This window comes from Petaurus breviceps, unplaced genomic scaffold (assembly GCF_028583685.1).
Source record: "Petaurus breviceps papuanus isolate PSGF00001 unplaced genomic scaffold, PetGlider_PUasm1.0 90692, whole genome shotgun sequence".
NCBI classification, from domain to species: Eukaryota; Metazoa; Chordata; class Mammalia; order Diprotodontia; family Petauridae; genus Petaurus; species Petaurus breviceps.
The window spans coordinates 8235858-8258611 of NW_027187313.1; the positions used below are offsets into that span (position 1 = coordinate 8235858).

Below are 22754 nucleotides of genomic sequence, written 5' to 3' on the forward strand. Positions count from 1 at the left end.
TTCCTTCCTTCCAGCCCTGCTTGTACAGGGCTATAGTTTTTATACCAGAGAAATTGGGAATGATACTTGGATACATACCCTCTTCTCTCTATTCCTAACTCCCAAATGAAATAAAAGGCCACTGAAAATGGCTAGTATGTGCCTTGCACTTAGAGGGGACAGCTAGATACTAGTGCCTGTATCAATGAGTGACAATGATCTTCTTCAAAAGACCCATCATCAAAGTATGGGTAATGAGAAATAAAGAAAATAGCATACTTTTATGACTCTTTCATTTCGGGCCACTCAATTCTGAACTGGAATGCCACAAAAACAACCTCTCTGTAAGCCCAGAGGGGAAAAAAAAGAAAGTAAGTAAAGGGGAAATTCAGATTAGTCACAAAGAAGTTCCCCGCCTGCCTGCAAGACCTGTAGCATATAAAACTGAGAGGCTGCCCCTTTAACCACTCATTTTCTTTAACTTCGATGTTGAGACTGTCCTCTGGCTAGTTTACTTGATCTTTTTTTTTTCTTCCCCTTGGAAGAGGTCATCATCCACTGACTCAGGCTTCCTCTTCATCCTTTAATTTTCCCTTGGCTGGACTTAGAAGATGGAAGGGGACCAACCACTGCAGGAGAGACCTGGGAACCTGCCAAGGCAGAGGAACATTGTTAATAAGCTACTGCTGGTGTTTTCTGTGATTCAGTGCATAGGATTGCTTGTATGCTTGATCTACATTTTGGGGGCTTCTCAGGTAAGACTTCTCACCTTTTTCTTCTTTTTTATCTTGCAAGGCTCAGATGACAAAAGGATATCTGAGAATAGTCCAGTGGCCAAGGTTGAACGTTTTTCCTTCCTAAAATTTTAATTTCGGTTTATTTACTTTTTTCTCTTTCTTCCTTGGGTGGTTATGATAGGGAGTGGCTCGGAAGCCTTGGACTGCCTAGGATATATCTAGCCTATGGGTTTGTTTAGCTTTCTTTATCCCTGGTTTTTTTCTTTTCCTGCCGTACCTTCAATTGTGGTGTTATGAAACACTCTGTATATTTGGGTTTTTACTCTTTTTTTAGTAACACTCTAATAAGAGCATTGACAACATGAACAACAAAAACCTTAGAAGGCGTATGATCACTGATGTAATTCCCCTTCCCCGTAGAAAGGGCAAGGCATAAATAAATATAAATGTCCCCATCTGAAATTCTTTTGGCTTGCCATAATTGCATAATTACTAGGATTTGTGTGTATGTGCATATACGTATTCATCCTAAAGCTTTTAACCAAATAATCCCAATAAAAGCCCACCTTCACCAGTGATAGATGGAAAAACCTCAATTAAATTGCTGTTCTCTATTGCACTTTGCCCAGTCTGTGATGAAGAATGAATGGGCAGCAGGTACACATCTCTTTCTTCTTCTTCTTCTTCTTTCTCTTCTTTTCTTAGAAGGTAAACTTCTTCCTCTTCTTCTTTCCATTCTTTTCAACTTCTTCCTCTTCTTTTTCCTCTTCTTCTTCTTCTCTACTTCCTCCTCTTCTTTTCCCCCTTCTCCTCTCCTCCTTTTCCTTCTCCTCTTCCTTCTTCTTTTTCTTCTCCTTCTCAAAATCCTCCTCCTCCCCTTCCTTATTCTCTGATAAAGAATTTATATTATTCCCTCTGTTATGTTTGCTTGCTTTTTCCTAGGGTACCAGTGTCCTCTGTTTCCTAGCTTCCATAGTGCCCTTTTCTCCTTTCCTAGGGAACACCGTTCTTAGGAATAGGGAACTCCTGTGGGATCAGCGAAGTAAAATATATTGATTCAGATGAACTGCTAATTTTGGATGGCTTCTACTTTTCCTAGATGAATTTTTGTCTAGATTATTGGGTACTACTGAGCTTCTTCTTGGCACAAGGCCAAAGAATGGTGGTAACTCCATTCTTGAGGCATAACTCAAAGCCAAGCCAACCAAATTGTGACAGAAGGAGATGAAGGTGGTGGTAGTTGGGGGTACAGCTCCAGAGTCAAGCCTGGGCTTGACTCTACCCACAGGAAATGGAGGTACAAGAGCAGTGGGGACTTAGGGGAAAGTGTGGTTTCTTCTGGACCACAAAAAGATGTTTGGGTTCTGCAATTACAGGAGAGCTGGAGGGTCCAGAAGTTTTACATTTCCAGATCTTTAAATTAAACAACTTCTCCTTCTCCCCAGTCACATTCAGATAGATTCATTTAGGTAAATTTGAGAGTAGGGAAGAGTGGGAGAGCAGGGGAAAGGAAGTGAGTAGGAAGGGGATCTATGGGACGATAGTCAAGGGCATACACCACAATTCAGCCCTTTGGAGAAGAAAATAAACATGACACCCACAAATAGCACAGCACATTATTTTCACCATACACTGTAAGTTGGCAACACTTCATCAAATAACCGCAAGGACACATGCTTCCTTACTCTAGTGGGGTGATGTAAGACAGTCAACAGATAGTTGATTCAATGTCTTTCTGTCCTATTACATTGAGCTTATATCCCAGAATGGAGGCAGAAATGTATTATGTAGTAGATGTAGTATGTAATATGTAGATGTAATATGAATCATGGCCTAAGAAACTGGCTACCACTAAAGAAGTCAATGACAAGGCAGATGCTGTTAGTGAGGGAAAGAATGGCTATTAGGAACACATTGACCAAATAGCAAGCATTTATTATGTTCACACTATGCACGTACCAGATACCTGTGCTAAATGTTGGGAATAGAAACACAAAAGTGGAACAATGAGGATTGGTACCTAAATTCCTAGGTTTTTACAAGAATAATAATAATGACATTAATAATAGCTATTGTTTCTGTAATACCTATTAGGCACCAGGTGCACTTTACAAATTCGACCTCATTTGATTTGTATAACGACCCTGGGAAATAAGGGCTATTATTATTTCCATTTTATAGTTGAAGAAACTGAGGTAGTTAGGGGTAAAGTGACTTGCCCAGGGTCACACAGCTAGGACATACCTGAGGATGGATTTGAACTGAGGTCTTCTTAACTCCAGACCCAGTGCTCTACCCACTGTGCCACCTAGCTGCCCCAAAAGGAAGCCAATAGAGGCAAGTGTGATAGACTTGCAATTAAGAGATCTGGGTTTAAATCCTAGATCTGCTACTTTGTAGCTGCATGACATTTGTCTAAAACATTTACTGAATACCATTTACTGAGGAACCTTGTTAGGCTCTGGGCAAGTAACAATGTTCTATAGGTTTCAATTTTCTCATCTTTTAAATGGCTATGAGAGTACTTATGCTACCTATTCAAAGGGATTTTTGTAAGAAAAATGGTTTGTGAGCTACACAGTGTCAAAGAGATGTGATCTATGATGCAGAAAGAAGAGGGAATGGGGCCCAGAGAGGGAGAGACAATTTGCTCCGGAGTCAATCTAACCTTTTAGGAAGAGAATATTGGCTCTTTGCAGGGCTGTGACCATAATGTGGCATTTAGGGGCACTGCTACTTTGAGGATCCTCTCTGGGTCCTCTAGCTGGAAGACTACCTTCTCCTCCTTACTATTTCTATTAGTACAAGCCTTAGACATATGATTTTACCTCTTCAGTAATAGTAGGGAAGGAATTAGCACCTGGACATTATTTCAGGTAGAACTACTATATAAGATGACAGTCATATATCCAAGATGCCATTAACATTTGTCCAGTCTTGTAGCCATTGCTGATATATTGAGGTCTTAACTTACATTCTTCAACGGGGAGTTTGCTTTTATAGATCAGTTTCTGGTTTACAAAGTGCTTTCCATATGTGGCATTGTTTCATCCTTATAGAAACCCAGTGAGGTGGGTGGTATTAATATTCTCATTTTACAGATGAGGAAGCTGAGTCCCAATGAGGTCAAATAACTCATTCAGGTTCATATAGCCAGTAAGTGTTTGAAGCATCCCTCCCTCCTCCTTTTCTCTCTCCTTTCTTTTCCTTCTTTTCCTTTTCCTTTTCTTTTCCTTTTCTTTTCCTTCCTTCCTTCTGTCCCTCCCTCCCTCCCTCCCTCCCTCCTTTCTTTCTTTCTTTCCTTCCTTCCTTCCTTCCTTCCTTCCTTCCTTCCTTCCTTCCTTCCTTCCTTCCTTCCTTCCTTCCTTCCTTCCTTCCTTCCTTCCTTCCTTCCTTCCCTCCCTCCCTCCCTCCCTTCCTCTCTCACTCCCTCCCTTCCTTTTTCTTGTGAGGAATATAATAGAATGTGACAACTTTGTAAAAAAAAAGTGCAAAAGGAGTAATTTTAAATGTAAATAATTTCTCTGTCAGAATCCTAGCCCTGCCTCTTATTATCTGTGTGTCCCTATGCAAGTCACTGACTATATCATAGACCATAGACTTTCAGGATCACAAATTTAGACAATGAGTTAACCTACTGTGGCACCAGAGGGCACCACTATTTTTTTTTTTTTTTTTTGCTTTTTGCAGGGGGGAAGGTAGGGCAATTGGGGTTAAGTGACTTGCCCAAGGTCACACGGTGGGCACCACTATTACAAGATTTTCTTAATCTTTTTTTTAGTAAGTATTTTAATGCCACTTGCTATATTAAGCTCCATCTTATGGTAACCCTCAATTAGGATTTTTGAGATTAAAGTGCTTAGGAAAATTTACTTTTTCAGAATTTAAGAGAGGTGTCAATTAGTGTCCCTTGGGAAATGGTTTATTTCTCTCTGTAGTTAAGTATATTGGTGCCCAGAAAGAGCTTCTTTCCAAGAATATGGGCAGGACCCAAATAGAGTTGGTTTTCTGTCTCAGGATCTGAGAGTGCTACTCAAAATCTGTCTTCTAACAATGATTTCATTCTCATCTCCATCTCCCTTCACATCCTTCCAGCCTCAGAGAGAGCCTGCCTCCTGATCCATTCTCAGCAGTTCTGCTGAATAGATGGAGGAGAAAGAGATGGAAGGGGACAAAGAACCTGACAGAGTGAAACTCATGCTTCTTCTTTACCCTCTGGCTTCAGCTCTCCACATATCTTTAACAGCATCCACTTTGATGGCAATTTAAGGATTATAAAGCACTCTTCTTATAACAATCCTGAGATATAAGTAGTTCCAGGTTTAAAAAAGTATTTTTACAGATGAGGAAACTGAGGCTGAGTGGTGAAGTGATTTATCTTAAATAATATTTGCTGGAGGCATGTTTTGAAACAGCCTCACTGGACTGCAGATCCATAGCTCTTTTCTAAGACCCCACACTATTTCTTTTCTTCTTTTTTAATTTCTTTTTTTTTTAATTAATTTGTGTGTTTCCTTTTAGTTTACAGGATTCAATTCCACAATTCCTTGAGTTTCACATTTTGTCCCCCTTCCTCCCCTCCCCCCCACCCATGGCGGCTTATAGTCAAGTATAGGATCTGTAAATACTTTCACATTATACTCACACTATTTCTCAATGAGAAAAAAAGCCTTTGGTAAGGGTTGATCTGTATTGTATACCTAGTCATTCTCTGTGCATGGAGGAGAACTTATCCTCTGTAAAATTCAGACCACTTTCATCACTTCCATTATAGACATGCTTTATACTACTTGGGGAAAAGAAGGAAGGAAGAGAAAGAACTCATTAATGTCAGAATATTGACCTAGAAGAGTCTCTTAAGATTGATGGGGGCAGGGACAGCTAGCTGAAACAGTAGCACCAGCCCTGGAGTCAGGAGGACCTGAGTTCAAATTTGGGCTCAGACTCTTGCTATCTGTGTGATCATGGGCAACTTTAACTAGATGTAATGACAGTCAACACTTGTTTGTTCCAAAATGGTGGACCTCTCCACAAAACCTCTGAATACTTGTACATGCTAAATTAATCTTCCCTTTGGAAAACTACCTTGCAATTAAAAAAAAAAAGTCCTAAACTACATCCATGATCTCAGGAAGCAAATCAAAAATCATCCTTTTCCTTGTGGAAAGAAATCAACCTTTTCCTCTAAATGGAAGGCCACACAGCTAACATAATAGAACACTAGCATGAAAAAGGGTCTTGAGGTCATAGTTCACTTCCTTCATTTTACAGATGGCAAAAGAAGTGGCCTGTTCAAATCATATAGCTAGCTTTTGATGGGGACTAGAATTCCTGTCTCCAGGTTATCAAGGATTCTGACTCCAGACTCCCATGTTGAAATAGCCCTAAGGCTAACATTCTCCTTCCTCTACTTAAGACACAGGCCACATGAGAGACAAGAGGAAGAATGAAACAATCTCTGTGAAGGTGATAAGGGTGACAGGCTACATCTATTATTCTTTGGATGTATTTGTTGACAGCTGGAGATGTTAAAACTAGGTGGGGAGATGGAAAACCTCACTTAACCTCATGAAACAGAACTTCCCCAGCCCATTCTTAGTACATTACAGTTAATTCTCAAAGGGAAAATTGCCAATTTGGACAGAAAATTAAATTATTTGGGGAGAAAGGATTTAGAGAAGGCATATGGTGAAGTCATTTCTTTTATAGTATGAGAAACATCCTGAACATGATTGCTATTTGGGATTTTTGCATCTTTTTTTCCCTCTTTTTCTCAAATGAATTTGAATGAGTTACTCATTTAAAAAAAAAAAAAGGTTTTCCAGAGACAGAGCTTGGCTTAGAGGATAAAGAGCTAGCCTTAGGGTCAGAAAGACTTCCATTCTAGTCTTGTCTCTGACACCTGCTGACTGTATCCAACCCTGGGGCAAATCACTTAACCCCTTAGTACTCCAGGAAACTCTCTGAGAAGATAAATTACAGAGTTAGTGTTGCCCTGAGGGAGAGACAGGTCAGCCCCCCACCCCCAATGATCCCCACGTCGACCAACATGTCCCCTCTAACTCTGATTCAAGGAAGTCCAGGAACCTGAGCCCAAGAGCCCAAAGAATGTCCACTGTCATAGCTCAGCATAGGCTTGCCTTGTGGAGATTGCTACCCAGAAACTTCCTCTCCAGGTGCCACAGCCCTCACCATTTTAGCAGCCACAGCTATGCAAGACCCAGAACAGAAAGTTCCTGCCACCACAATTCCTGGCACTATCAAATTATGGTCAAAGACATGATAAGTTTTTTATTAATGGATGTGACATTTCAGACCACTAGGTGGAGCAGTTGACCTTGAGACGAAGACGCACATTCAAATACTGCCTCATACTCTTACCATGTGACCCCAGTCGAGTCACTTAATCCCTCAGTCTCAGTTTTTCCATCAGTAAAATGGGGATACTAATAGCTGATACTACTAAGTAATAAGCGATATTACTTCCCAGGACTGTCATGAGGATCAGATGAGATAATGTTTGTATTCTGTGTAAACCTCAAAGTGCTATTTCAATGCTAGCTATTTGAGAAATGCATTGCTATCTACTTTTTGTTAGTAATACTCCAAGGACTTGGGACATTTCCATCTGCCTTGCAGCAGCAACCACCTCTATGTTTTGTTTCCCCTATTAGAAAGTGAGCTCCTTGAGAGCAGGCACAATTTTACTTTTCTGTTGTGTTCCTGGTGGTTTGCCCAAGGTAATACAGGGAGCAAATTATCCAGGCAGGATCTGAACTCAGTTCTTACTGAGTTTAAATCCAGCATGCTATGAAAGCCAGGCTTTCTGGGAAGAGATCCATTCAAAATCCACCAATGGATGGGTGTCCTTGAGTGCTTTCTCCATATATAATTCTTAATAATAATTTTTTTTTTTTGCTTTGTGGAGGGGGAAAGTAGAGCAATTGCGGTTAAGTGACCTGTCCAAGGTCACAAGGCCAGTAAGTGTTAAAAGTCTGAGGCTGGATTTGAACTCAGGTCCTCCTGACTCCAGGACCAGTGCTCTATTCACTGCTCCACTTAGCTATCCAATAAGTATTTTTAGTTTATTAATTTATTGGCAGAGGGAATTCCCCCACTGGGAGTTCCCTGAACCAATGAGCTACAAGTCCAGGCCAAAAAAAAAAAGCTCTGTGGAGCCAGTTTGCATAGAAAGATAAGTATGAACACCCTTAAATAATTCTTAAATATACACCTTGCTCTATTTTTGCCATGCACTATGCTAAGCCCTTTACAAATATTATCTCATTTGATTCTCATAATAATCCTGAGGGGTAGGTACTATTATTATCCCCATTTTACAGTTGAGGAAATTGAGGCAGAGGTGAAGTGACTTGCCCAGGTTATATAGCTAGTGTCTGAGGTCAGATTTGAACTCAAGTCTTTCTGACTTTAGGACCAATGCTTTCTCAACTGAACCACCTAGCTGCTTGATTTAATAAAATATATTTATATCCTTTATTAGATAGAGGGAACACAATACTTTATTTTCCCTTTTAGCATCCCTGTCTATTGGGTAGGGACAGGTATCAATTCTAGGTGGGTGAGGAAGTCTGGCACAGAGAGGCCAAAGATTTGCATCAGGACACACCCTCATTGTTGGAATTAGAATTGGCTCCTTCCCAGGAAGAGGAGTAGAGTAATGTCTGCATGGTATGCTAGACTTGCAATCAGCAAAGTCTAGCTTCATTTCCTGCCTCTGACTATTTGCTATCTTCATTACTTAATCCCCCTGATCCTCAATTCCTTCACTTATAAAATGGGTCAATAATATCCATACGACTTGCACTGTTGTTCATCCTTCTTTTTTTCTTGAAGAGAGCCAGAGACTTCACGGGTCTTGTCTTGACTTGCCTTAAGTGAGACAGAGTTGCACAGAGTCATCTGTCTCACTTTCTCTTCCTGAGTCATCAAAGGCCAGTGGCAATACAGGAGCAAGATGACTAGTGATGGCTCAGGATGCAGTGGATGACCTCGGCAGCTTCAATGCCTGACCAAGTTCTCAGTGCTCACAGCATCCACCTCAGCTGCCTTCATGGGGTTGGAAGAAATTGTTCTCTTCTGCCTGTTGTGCTGGGGAAAGTCTTCACATGCTTGGGATAGACATCCATCTAATTCACATATAGCTTTGAGGCCTGTCCACCCTGTCTGCTGAGGAAGTTTTCCTGGGGTGTGGCCAATGCACCTGCTGCAGCTCCTTGGGGCCACAGGTGAGAATGCTTGCATGATAGGGTTATAGAGAGGATCACATGAGACAGTGGACATAAAGAACTTTACAAACTTTGAAAAACTATAAAAAGCCAGTTTTTAATTATTTAGGAAATAGGGCTCTTGTTAATAACAGTCTCTTGCATTTTTATAATGTTTGCTTACTTTTTAAAATAATAATAGCTAATATTTCTTATTAAAGGGTTTTTTATCATTACACTTAAAGGTTTGTACAGCACTTTATGTATAATGTCATCTCATTTGATCCTCATAATAATCCTGTGAGTAGGTGCTATTAGTATTCCCATTTTTTATATAGGTATATTTAAACATTTGATTTTAAAGCTTTGAATTCCAGATTCTTTCCCTTCCTCCCTCATCACCCACCCTTACTAGGAAGATAAGCAATTCAATATAGGTTGTACATGTGTAGTTACACAAAATATTTCCATAGTGGATTTATTGTGAAAGACTGACTATATTTCCCTCCTTCCTATCCCACCTCCCACTTGTTCTATTCTCTACTTTGATCCCATCCCTTTTCAAAAGTGGGTGGTTCCAACTTCCCTCCCCCTCAGCCTGCCCTCCCATCCATCATCCCCCCTCTCATCCCCTTCCCCCTCTACTCTCCTGTAGGGTGAGATACCCTATTTAGTGTGTATGTCATTTCCTCCCTGAGCCAAATTCAATGAGAATAAGGTTGACCCATTCCCTTTTACCTTGCTGTTCTTCCCCTCCATTGTAACCATTTTCCCTTGCCTCTTCTATATGAGATAGTTTACCCCATTCTGTCTCTCTCCATCTTCTCTCATTATATTCCTCTCTCACCTCGTAAGTTCATCTTTTATGTATTATCCCCTCCTATTAAATTGGTCCTGTGTCCTCTATGTATACCTGTATATATATATATACACACACACACACACATATATATACACACACATTAACATATGTATTCATATACCCTCTTATACAGACATATGATATATATTATACACACACACACACACACACACACACACATATATACACACACATTTCTATTCCCTTCAACTATCTTCATATTGAGAAAAGTTTCATAAGTTACAATTATAATTTTTCCATGTAGGAATGTAAATAGTTCAATTTTGATAAGTTCCTTATGATTTCTTTTTCCTGTTTAGCTTCTCATGCGTCTCTTGCTTCTTATATCTGAATGTCAAATTTTCTATTCAACTCTGGTTTTTTCATCAAGAATGCTTGAAAGTCCTCTATTCCACTGAATGACCATATTTTCCCCTGAAACATGATACTCAGTTTTGCTGGGTAGGTGATCCTTAGTTTTAATCCTAGCTCCTTTGACCTCCAGAATATCATATTCCAAGCCCTTTGATCCCTCAGTGTAGAAGCTGCCAGATCTTGTGTTATCCTGATTGTGTTTCCACAATATTCACATTGTTTCTTCCTGGATGCTTGTGATATTCTCTCCTTAATCTGGGGATTCTGGAACCTGGCTATAATATTCCTAGGGGTTTTCTTTTTGGGATTTTTTCCAGGAGGTTATTGGTGGATTCTTTCAACCTCTATTTTGCCCTCTGGTTCTAAAATATCAGGGCAATTTTCCTTGAGAATTTCCTGAAGGATGATTTCTAAGCTCTTTTTTTGATCATGGCTTTCAGGTGGCCCAATAATTTTAAAATTATCTCTCCTGGATGTATCTTCCAGGTCAGTGGTTTTCCCAATGAGATATTTCACATTGCCTTCTATTTTTTCATTTGTTTGGATCTGTTTAATAGTATCTTGAGGGGCGGTTAGGTGATGCAGTGAGTAAGAGCACCAGCCCCAGGGTTGGGAGGACCCAGGATCAGTTCCGGCCTCAGATACTTTACACCCACACCCACACACACACAAAACTGGCTGTGTAACCTTGGGCAAGTTACTTAACCCCAATTGCTTTAAAAAAAAGTATCTTGATTTTTCATAAAGTCACTACCTTCCATTTGCTCCAATCTAATTCTGAAGGAATGATTCTCTTCAGTGAGCTTTTGAGATTCTTTTTCCATTTGGCAAATTTGGCTTTTTAAGCATTCTTCTCCTCAATGGCTTTTTGAACCTCTTTTGCCATTTGAGTTAGTCTATTTTTAAGGTGTTATTTTCTTCAGTCAGCTTGTTGATTCTCATTTTGTAATTTTCTTGCATCATTCTCATTTCTCTTCCCAATTTTTCCTCCACTTCTCTTATTTGGTTTTCAAAATCTTTCTCAAGGTCCTCTGTGGCCTGTAACCAGCTCATATTTTTCTTGGGAGCTTTTGGTGCAGGAGTTTTGACTTTGCTGTCTTCCTCCTGTTCCATGCTTTGGTCCTTTTTGTCCCCAAAATAGGAGTGTAAAATTGGATTGCTCTGCTTGCTTTGCTTTCTTTGACTGCTCATGTTGCCACTCAATTACTTGACTTTTAAGCTTTTTGCCACAGTAGAACTCTGCTCCCAGAGGAGGGCACTTTGTTCCAATCACTGGGGTTTTCTCAGCTGCTGGAGCTGGAGAGAGGGTGCCCTCTCTGAAGCCTCCACACACTCTGGCAAGCTGATCACACACCCCAGGACCTCCACTCTAGACCACAATCCAGATCCAAGCAGGTTAAAGCATGAGAAATTGCCTCTCATATTGGTCACTTGGTCCCCTTACAGTCTGCAGGCCAGGAGCTGAAGCTGCCACATGGTGGCGACTGCACAGCCACGGCACCTCAGTGGCTTTTCCCTCCAGGGGGTAAAGGCTGAACCACCCTCCCGAACTCCCTGTTCCCAAAGTCCACATTGCACTAACCTCTCACTTTGTCCTTAGCATCTTTGGGTTGATAATTCTGGAAATCACTACAGCTGCTTCTGATCTGAAGTCCCTCCAGCCGGCAACTGGTCATACCTGCCCTGAGTGTAAAACCTTGGGCTTGTGTGGGGCTGGGCTCGGCTTCCAGAGAGCTGTGCTGGCCCCTTCCTGCCAGCTTGCTGGGCTGTTCTCAGTGGGAGGTTAGCTTCTCTGTGTCATTTTGTGGGTTCTATAGCTCCAAATTTTGTTCAGTCACCTTTTACATGAATTGGAGGAGGTGGGAGTGGGAGCTCTGAGGAAGTCCTGTTTCTACCCTGCCATCTCAACTCTGCCCCCCTGTTTGCTTACTTCTTAAACCATTTCTGTGTGTACATGTATTTATTGTGTCCCAAAAGTGTTAATGCAGTTTTAATAATATTTAATATTATTTTAATAATATTTATTATTTTATAATAAATGTTCACAACTTTTAAACAACTTTTTTATCTTAATATAATATATTCAGCTTTAATATCTATTATCTCTGGTAGTATTATTAGCAGCTTTAATAACTACTCGCATCAAAATTGACAAAATCTGCAAAGACAGATTTTATCATTGATCAATCAACCAATAAACAGCGCCTACTGTATGTCAGGCACTGTATTAGGTACTAAGGATGCAAAGATGAAACAGTTCCTTCCCTCAAGTAGATAACAATCATAGTACACTGCAATGTGGTTAAATGAAAGGATACTGGTCTCAGGATTTGATAATTTGGTTTCAAGCCTTACTTCTGTCACTTACTAGATGGAAGTTCTTTACCAAAGTTAAGCTCTTTGAGTCTTAACCTCCTAATCTGTAAATTGGGGATAATAATCTGTAGAATCTAACTCACAGGGTTGTTTTTTTTAGGATCAAAGAAAATAATGATTGTAAAATAGTTTTTTAATCTAAAAGTTCAATGTAAATATTAGGTATTATTATAACTAAGTGAAGAGAGGAGAGAATTTAATGTGAATTTAAATCAATTTCACACAAATCTAGATGAAGACAGAAGTTTAAATAACCTTAATGAACAATTTCCTTATGCAAAAATCACATGTACAAAGTGACTTTAAAAAATTTTCAGATTTCCATCATTTTGGTCAACAAATAGATAGATTCTATTTCCTACTTCTGTAACTAAGCATCTCTGTAGAAAACTATCTACCTTCTTCAGGGATTTGCTTCTCAATTTAATAAACTTTTATTTATATATGTATATATTTTAAATTATTAAAATCTATTTTCTCTTTCTTATACCTCCCCCCCATCCACTGAAAATAAAGGAAAGGGAAGAAAAAAGAAAGTAAGAAATACAAAATCTTTGCATCACATAAGTATTGTCAAGCAAAAGAAATTCCCATGCTGGCCATATCCAAAAATGAGTTTCGAAGTCTTCATGTTAATCCATCATGTCTCTGTCACAAGGAGGGTGATATTCTTTGTCCTCAGTCCTCTGGAATCATGACTGATTATTTTTCAACAAATATTATTAAATGCTTGCTATATGTAGGGCACTGGACTAGGCTCTGGTTATATAAAAATGGAATGATAGAGACCCTTCCTTCAAAAAAGTTACAATCTAAAGATGGGAGATGTATAAAGACTGTTACAAATAATTATAAAATAAGGCTGAAATTTACAAGTCTAAAGGAGAAATTCAGACAAAATGTTGACTATATGAAGAGATAACACTTTTGACCGGGATGTATGCATGGAAAGAGGCTGGTGATGAATCAGGAAAGGCTTCATAATGACGTCTGAATTGGTCCTTGAATGAAAGGAGGGATTTCAATGGGAAGAGATAGGATGAAGACTATTATAATTGTCCAATTACAATTATATGATTATGGACAGGCATGAGCAAAGACACAGAGACAAGGGAGGGTAGAATGAGAAGACATGATGAGTATTCTGTTTTGAGTGAAAAATAGAGTATTTGAAAGGGTTTACTATAAAATAAAGGACACAAACCTGGAAATGTAGATTGAAGTGAGGTTAGGGAGGAGTATTAAATAAGCAGGATAAGGAATTTATATATTTATATTTTTGACAGGCAAGGGAAGTCAGGGAAGATTTTTAGATATAGGGATTATACTTTAGGAATCAGTCAACAAGCATTTACTTTGATAGGTACTATGGATATAAAGAAAGGAGTAAAAGATCCTCTGTCCTCAAGGAGCTTATATTTTACTAGGGAATGAGACAATTTGAAGGACTGATTAAAGAGGGAAGACATCAGAGAAAATGAAAGTGTCAGTGATGAGGATGAAAAAGCTAACACTGATATTATTGATCAGTCATTTTGAATCTTATACCAAAATTTATTTTCTGGATGGGTTCCCCACCTTTCTTTGATATCTTGATAATTAAGAATCATATGACCATAGATTTAGAGCTAGAAGGCACATTAAGGGTCATCTTAGTTCAATTCTCTCATTTTGTAGACAAGGACACAGATCTAGAGAAGTTATATGACCTGCCCAAGGTCACACAGGGGCAAATAACAGAGTCAAGACTTAAGCTTACATCTTTTGAACTCCAAATCCAGTGATCTTAGACTTTCATTCATTTATGTCTATTCAGTAAACATCTATTGAGGGACAATTGTGTGCAGAGCACTCTACTTGGTGTTGGGGGAGATACTAACTCTTGGTTCGGTTTCCTGATTCTCATGTAACATATAATCTAGGAAAGGAATGAGATAAAACACTGGTAACTTGGAAGCATCATATCCTATAGGATGTCCTAAAAGTCTTTGTGCAGTTTTAATAGCTTAAACTTCTCTAAGAGTTTTGGAACATCCTATATAAGTGCAAGATATTCTATGCCTAGAACAAAGTGCTTTGGGAGGGAGGGAAAAGTGACTACTAGTTGGAAGGTAAAAGAGGGATTTGTAGAAGGCCAGATGGGAGAGGATTCAATAGCAAAGATGAAGAGGGGAGGACATTCCAGGTGTAGGGAACTTGAATGAGATGTGGCAACAAAGTAGGAAAATGCCAAACCCATTCAGTGAGCAGAGAATAGCTCATTTGAGGATGAAATTTAAAGAGCACGGAGTAGAAGGATTTAGGGATCCTGGAGGTCAAATAGTCCAATCTCTTCATTTTAGAGATAAAGCAATTGAGGACCATAGTAGTTAAGTGATTTGCCAAGGGGCACAAGGTTAGTAAGTGTCTGAGGCAAGAATCAAACCCAAATCTTTTTGACCACAGGTCTAGCACTCCATTTAACCTTAGGAAAGAAGAAAGGAAGGAAATAGAGATCGAAATATGCATTTATTAACTACCAACTATGTTCCAGGTACCATTCTAAGAGCTTTACAAAAATTATTCCATTCAATCCTCACAACAGCTTCCAGGATTGAGGTACTAGTATTCTCTCCATTTTAAAGATGAGGAAACTGAGGCAGTTAAGTGACTTGTCCAGGGTCAAACAGCTAGTCAGTGTCTGAGGCCATATTGAATTCATGTCTTTATGACTCAAGGCCCAGCACTCAATGCACTATGGCACCCCCTAACTGCCTCAGGGTGATACCAGATTGAGGAGGGCCTTGAATACTAGATAATGGAGCAGGGAATTTGGTTCAAAGGCAATAGGGAGTCACTGAAGATTATTGAGCAGATGAAATATGTGATCGGATATATGCATTCTTCTTCACACACTTTTTACTGTTCCTCTCTCATGAATGACATTGTCTCCATTCTCTTCACCTTTGCACTGACTGTCCCCCATACTTTAGCTTCATTCATACCATGACTAATTGACCCCAGAGGACTTGGGGAGGTGATCCCTTGGTTTTTCACCAACACTTGAGCATCTAAGTAACATCTACTCATCAAATCTTACAAGGTGGGCTAATCTAAATGGGAATAAGAAAGGAGGCCTTTGAGAGGGACACAATAAAGGGGCCACTTTCTGAGTATTTAGACATATTTCTGAGAATTTGGAGGAACTGCGTGCAAAATTCTAATTCGTCATATTAGTTTGTAAGTTAATCAACAGTTCAGCAGTAAATGATGAATCCTGGGCCCCTGGGGAAAAGTGTCCGTTTTACCCTATTCTTACCTTCATTCAGTGGTGAAGGCTTGTGGGGAGGAAGAGAGCCATAATTATAGCATAAGATATGGTTTTCACAGATCAGTGCTTTGTTTCTCACAGTGTCACTAAAGCAACCGGGGAGATCGTAGTAATGAATTGTCTTCTGTAATTTCAAACTCAAAGGTTAAGAATATACCTCAAAATTCCTTTCCTAACCTTAGAAGCACTTTATGGATCTGCCGTCCATGATTATATCTAAACATTTCCTGACCCTTTTCAAATCCAGGCCACACCATCCTTCCGTGGGTATAGAGGTCCCTAAATCTGTTGCCTATGTGAAGAGTTGTGTTTCCATGACCATGCTTTTGGGCTTTCAAATGGCACTTCATTCAAAGTTCAAGAGGTGTCTTCTAGTTGTGTCCTCTTTGTATCCTCCTAGAATATAAGCTCTTTGAAAGGACAGGAGCAGTTTTCCTCGTTTTATTTTGCTCATTACTCTAGCACCTCAAACAATACCTTATATATGACCAGTGTTTAATAGAGACTTAACCACATTGAATTATATGCTGGGATTTGAGAGAGGAAATTTGTGTTTTTCCCATGCATTCCCTCTGAGTTTGTTTTACCATTCTGAAGAGTCCTCACTATTTTAGACTCTTAATATCTAGAAGACCGCATATCTATTTACTTATTTTAGTTGGTTGCTTTGGACCTCTTCCAGTTACCATAAGTGGTGTTGAGATCCAGTGGCTGGAATTGCATAGGGATAGGTAGCCATGGGACAGAAACTCTATGATTGTTGACTGAGTAGAATAAACTTTTTATTTACAAATGTGTCAAATCCTCCCAGTATCCTAACTGAATGCATTTAGCATTTTGTTCACCACAGCAATATACGTTGGATCAATATCTATTGCACCAATATATATTGGACCTATATATTGGATTTATTTCATAGAATCAGAAAATTCTGGAGCTAGGAGGTTCATGGAATAGTTGGCAATGGTCATTTTATAGATTCAATTTCTTAATTCATCCAAAAAATCACTTGTTGAACACTTACTACATGGTTGACTTGGTGCCAAACACAGCAGAGAATGAGAGAGATAAAAGAAACATTTCCTGCCCTCAGGGTAAGAGTTAATAAGATACATAAACAACAAATAGAGAAGAGTATTTAGTAAATTCCACACATGAGGTACAAAAGGGTTCTGTGAGTTAATAGGAAGGAGAGATCATTTTTAGCGATGGAGATTGGGGAAAGCTTCATAGAAGAAATAACATTTCAGTTAGACTTTGAAGGATAAGTAGGATTTCTACAGCTAGAGATGGAGGGGAAGGGATTTTAGGTAGAAGGAATAGTGTATTCCAAGGCTTGATAGCAAGGAAGGTCAAGGTGTTTTTAGAGAATGGATTCCAGCTTGACTTCAAAGAAAATAAATCAATAAATAATCTTTTTAAAAGCTAAGAAAGGGCTTTTCTTCTTCTTTTGGTCTAGGACCTAACATAGTATATTGCACACAACTGGCACGAAATGCTGCATAAGTGCACTTAGGGCTGTGTAATATAATGCCAAGCAGAGGCAGCTTCCCAAGGTTCAGAATACCAGCATAGGTGCTCTCCATTTTATTCAGTGACAAACCAAGAACAGAGAAGATCAAAACATGACATCATTCAAAATACAGCATTTACTAAGTGTGATTAAATAATCTCCAAGTACTACCCCACCCCAGGACCTTCCATTCATTCAATCAATTACAAAGTCCCTGTTCTAAATACTTCTCCACCCCTAGGCTGTACCTTCATTTAGTCCACCACAAAGCCCCTCTTCTCAAATGGAGATTAGTTTCCAAACATAAGTAAAATACCTTCATTTGTTCAATCACAGAGCACAAAAAGGTCAAAAGTTCCCCACCCCTGGATCACAATTGAATCTACCCCAGAGTTACAACAAGTTTAAGCACAGCACTTAATACCCAAATGGAGGTCTTTTCTTCATCTTGACAGGAGGCAAGTTCTCAGCAATCTTAGTTCCTGGGGAGACAAGGCTTAGCAAGGCCACAAGATACATTGCCAGTCCCTTCATTAATTCATCCTCTGTCTGTAGAACAGTCCTAGAACCCCTGAAAACATTAGCAAAACCCTCTCCCAGGATTTCTGTAAACATACAACAAGAAAATCCTTCTTCAGGGCTTCTGAACCAACAGAAAGGTTCCCAGACCCCTGCAACAATAGCACTGTCCTTCACCAGTGGACAGTATTCACTCTCTGTCTGCAGGACAGTCTCAGGGCTTCTTAGCCAACAGCCAGGTTCCAGGACTTCTTCAACAGGACTGTCTTTCACCAGTGGACAAATCTGGCAAAACAACATCAAAACAGACAGACAAAGTACCAGCAAAACAGCCATGTCTCCTCAGTCCTTGGCAGCTCAGGGGGCAGGTCTCAAAAGTCCAGGGCAATTCAAAGTGGCCCCCAGCAATCCTTCTCAGTCTCTCTCTCTGACTCCATGAGGTACTGCTTCCAAAAAGTTCTTCTGCCTCTCTCTTGTCTCTCCAAATCTACTGTCACCAGCTCCTCCCAGTTCAGGACTCTCTTTTCACATCAACAAGTCCATCCCACAGGTGGGATTAACAAGCTCTGGGTTTTAACACAATCAGTTTGAAAACCAAGCCAATACAGGGGAATCTTTAATTGCCATTACTATCACAGGCTGTAATGGGAGATAAGACTGGACACTCATTATCTACCAGAATGTGACATGGTAACTAAAAAGCTAAAGCTATTCCGGGTTCCAATGATTGTCGCTGTCTCTAGACTGAGAAAAGGCACATTTAAACTTATCATTTAGTCCTGTCTGACTCTTTGTGACCCTGTGTGGGATTTTCTTGGCAAAGATGCTGGAGTGGTTTGTCATTTCCTTCTCTAGCTCATTTTACAGATGAGGCAACCGAGGCAAATAGGGTTAAGTGACTTGCTTAGGGTCACACAGCTAGTGTCTGAGGCCATATTTGAAGGAAGATGAGTCTTCCTGACAACAGGTCTGACACTCTATTGTTCTACCTAGCTGTCCCTAGAATACTGACTCCAATTCTGAACTTCACGTTTTAAGAAAGATGTAGACCATGTAAAGCATTTTCAATAAATGGTGAAGACCATGTTTAAAGAACTGCAGGACACTGCATATATGAACCAATGGAAAGAACTGGGTATGTTTAGTTTGGATAAGGGAAAGCACTAGGAATGACTGAGTGAATGGTTAGAAAAGCACTTGTTAAGTTCTTACTATTTGCTAATTACTGTGCTAAATACATAGGGCATAAGTACAAAATCAATGACAGTCCCTGCCCTCAGGGAGCTTACTGTATTATAGGGGGAGTGGCAACCAGACAGGGACACTTGTTTGTAAAGTGTACTGACTGGTGGAGAGTGGAGTCAGAAGGGAACAAATCAACATACCTTTCCCCAGAGATATGAAAGAGTTGATCCAATTAGGGTTGTAGAGCTGGAATTTGGTGGAGAAAGGAGCTAGGTATGGTAGGCATGGTAGCTGTTGATAAGATGGTAAGGACTTGAAATGAAGCAAGATTGGGGCCTGAGTAGATGCAGTGGGTTCTACCAATCAGGACAGTGTGGACATAGTGGGCAGGAGAAGAGGTATTCCAGGGATGAAAGAGTTGTCTTCTACATTATGGTTTGTACTCAGGGTGGCATGAATGTTGTGGAGAAGACACATGGGGAATAAGGTGAGGAGAAAGCTAATGAATGAAAACTCTTCAGGTATTTGGGGCTCTGTCATGTAGAAGGACTAGATTTGTTTTGATTGGTCTCAAGGGAAAGAATAAGGAAGTTCCAGAATAGTCTATTTTAGCTCAAAATCAGGGGCAATAATCTAATAACTAGAATCCTAATAACCAATGGCAATCTAATCACTAGAATCCTAGGTGAGCAGAGTTTTGAGGTGCCACAGTGTATGGTTAGGAGCATGAAATGAACTATTTTTATCTTCATTATTTGATATATAATGTCCTAGACATGAGTATTCTTTGCAACAGAGCAGAATTCAATCCATTCACACCTCTCATCCTAGTCAGTCCTTAGCCATGTTCTAACATAAATGTGCTACAGGGGGTCCATCCAACATTTTGGGGGATATTCCTAGATTTCAGATGATTACGTGGATTCCACTGGGGACTTTGAGCCCTCCATTGGGTTATTCCTCCAGCTGCCTCCATGGCTGGCCTTTACAGCCACATATGCTTTAAAAGGGTATGATGAAGACTGAGAAAAGGTTGTTTGATTGGATATTATTTTATGTCTCTGGTGACATTTCCAAAGCAATTTCAGTAGAATGGTAGAGGTAGAAGCCTGCTTTACGAGTGGTTAATAAGAAGGGGAGGTAGAATGTAAGCACCTCCATAGAGATAATTGGCAGTAAAAGGAAGGAGAGGAGGTGGCAGGAAAAGGGATCTGACTTGCTCTGTTTGGTACCAGAGAGCAGAATTAGCAGCAATGGGTGGAGGATGTAAAAGACTTAATACCAGGAAAAGACAAATAAACAAACAACTTTCTAACAATTAGTAGTATCCCAAAGTGGAATGAGCTGCATTAGAAGCAGGTTCCCCCTCACTAGGGGTCTTTGAGCCAGGACTGGCTGAGCTCTTCTCTGGTAGGTTACAGAAAACATTCTTTAGGCATCAGTCTGACCAAATGGTGTCTGAAGCTCCTAATTCTGAAATTCTGTGATTCTGAGAAATGTATTTTTAAGTAGTGGAGGAGGAATCATGAAAGAAGAGTGGGTAGAGAAGGGAGATTCAAGATGTAACTCATCACTCAGAGAGCATTATCTTAAACTTATCAATTGGTCATTTTCCAATATGTGAGGTTTCCCAAAAGTCTTAAGCTAAAACTTAAAACTGCACTAAGACTTTTGGGACACCCTTACTCTATGCTTGTGCATATTCAAAGTTACCTGTTGATTTTGTATTTATACATTCACATAGCCCTGGGAGCACTTGAAACACCTTGATTGTCACCAAGCGGTTATTTTGCTTCCTGGAAATGGTTAGCACTGTTGGAAAACTTAGAGGTTCACAATGTCACTTTATCTTGGAATCATTTGTGAAAATGTTAAATTCCATGGGAAAATAGCAACACCTCTCTATCCTAGGGAATCTCTATTTTTAACATTATTTATTTCCTTTTAACCAGTTCACATTCCATGAAAAAAATCAACCCCCTTAAAACCTTAGTGACTAATTTAAATCCATATATACTGCACATTTATATAATATATGCATAAACATATGTGTATATGTAGAACCACACAAATAAATGTATAAATATATACTGTGTATATGTATATGTGTGTATATATACTGTGTATATGTATATACATATTTGTATTATTCTATGTATACATATATGCACACAGATATCTAGGCATAGAATATACACACATAAAAAGACATATTATATACACACATATACATACCCATGTGTGTATATATATAAATATTTTTACACATACATACATGCAAAGTATATTATATATGTGTATGTGTGTATATATGTGTATGCATACACACATATCCTTTTTTTTTTTGGAGGGGGGAAAGGCAAGGCAATTGGGGTTAAGTGACTTGCCTAAGGTCACACAGCTAGTAAGTCTGTCAAGTGCCTGAGACAGGATTTGAACTCAGGTCCTCCTGATTCTGGGGCTGGTGCCATCTAGCTGCCCCAACACACATATATTCTGAAAAAATCTTGGCTCCTCTTAGTATATGTAGAAACTTTCTCTACTGAAGATAGGCAACTTCTCTACAACTCTGGCCCAGGAGAATTGCCTGCGGGCCCTGAGAAGTTAAGGGATTTGCCCAAGGACGCAAAGCCTTTATTTGTCACAGGTTGGGGTCATGAAGAATACAACATGACCCAGCAGCAACAAAAATTTTTCCTAGTTTATAAAGGAGTGAGAGATTTCTCTTTGACTGGGTATTCCTTCACTAAAATCTCATGTTGCAGAAGCCTTCAGTTACTGTGGGATGGAGGCAGGGACTTAGCTTTCTGGAGCTCATTCTCTAGTTTATGAAAACAAATCTCTCTCCCCATGCCAAAATCAACTATATGAGAAAGCTGTCAATTTTGGCAGAAATGACAAGCTCCTTCCCTAGCTCAGCACTCTCCTACTGTCTTGGCCTCCTTCCCACCCCTCCTCCCTCTTCTGTAATTCCCTTTCCTTGTTATGATTGAATACTTTCTCAAATGCCAAGGATTAAGTTTTTTGTCAGGTAGCAAACAAAGGAAAGGCCATAATATGCTAGGAGTGTCTGAACAGCACATACAAATTGTGTGACTCATACAATCGAGGAGCTCAAAGGTACTGTAAGGGTTGTATAATCTAAGCTACTATAGGACACGAAAATCTCTACAATCAAACAGTGATGGCTTAGTGACTTCATCAGTGTGGCTACTCCCTTCCCCAAAACAGATTGCAACACCCCAGTCACATTCTCAGCCTGTGCAATTTTAATGCACATATTCCTATAAATCATAATAGATTTCATTCATATCATTAATTGTGATATAGGCAGAGAGACTGGACCAGTGATTTCATTGGCATAAGGATGAAATCTTTTCCTAACAATTTACCCAATTAGATAAAAGATATAAATATCTTATCCACCATTTTATGGACAAAGGAACCAAGGGTTAGAGAAGCTATGACTGGTCCATAGCCACATAGTTAGTAGGTGATAGAGCTGACACAAGAATCCAGGCCTTTGGGGGAGGGGAGGGAGGGAAAGAAAATTTGAAACTCAAAGAATTGTGGAAATCAATCCTGTAAACTAAAAGTAAACAAACAAATTAATAAAGACCAGAAAATTAAAAAATATATATATAGTATATTTACCACTACAAAAAAAAAA

General features: G+C 39.5%; 1 protein-coding gene across 5 annotated transcripts in view; it reads left to right on the forward strand.

Annotated features, from left to right (window-relative positions):
* TNFSF4 (TNF superfamily member 4) overlaps positions 1-22754 on the forward strand; it is a 190943-nt gene that overhangs the window by 158833 nt on the left and 9356 nt on the right. For 3 of the 5 annotated variants that reach the window (XM_069065563.1, XM_069065564.1, XM_069065565.1), the window contains exon 3: positions 525-734. In XM_069065563.1, the coding sequence (XP_068921664.1) occupies positions 591-734 (144 nt within the window). In that variant the 5' untranslated portion in view covers positions 525-590. The remainder of the gene's footprint in view (positions 1-524; positions 735-22754) is intronic. The other 2 variants (XM_069065566.1, XM_069065567.1) reach the window with 1 other exon arrangement.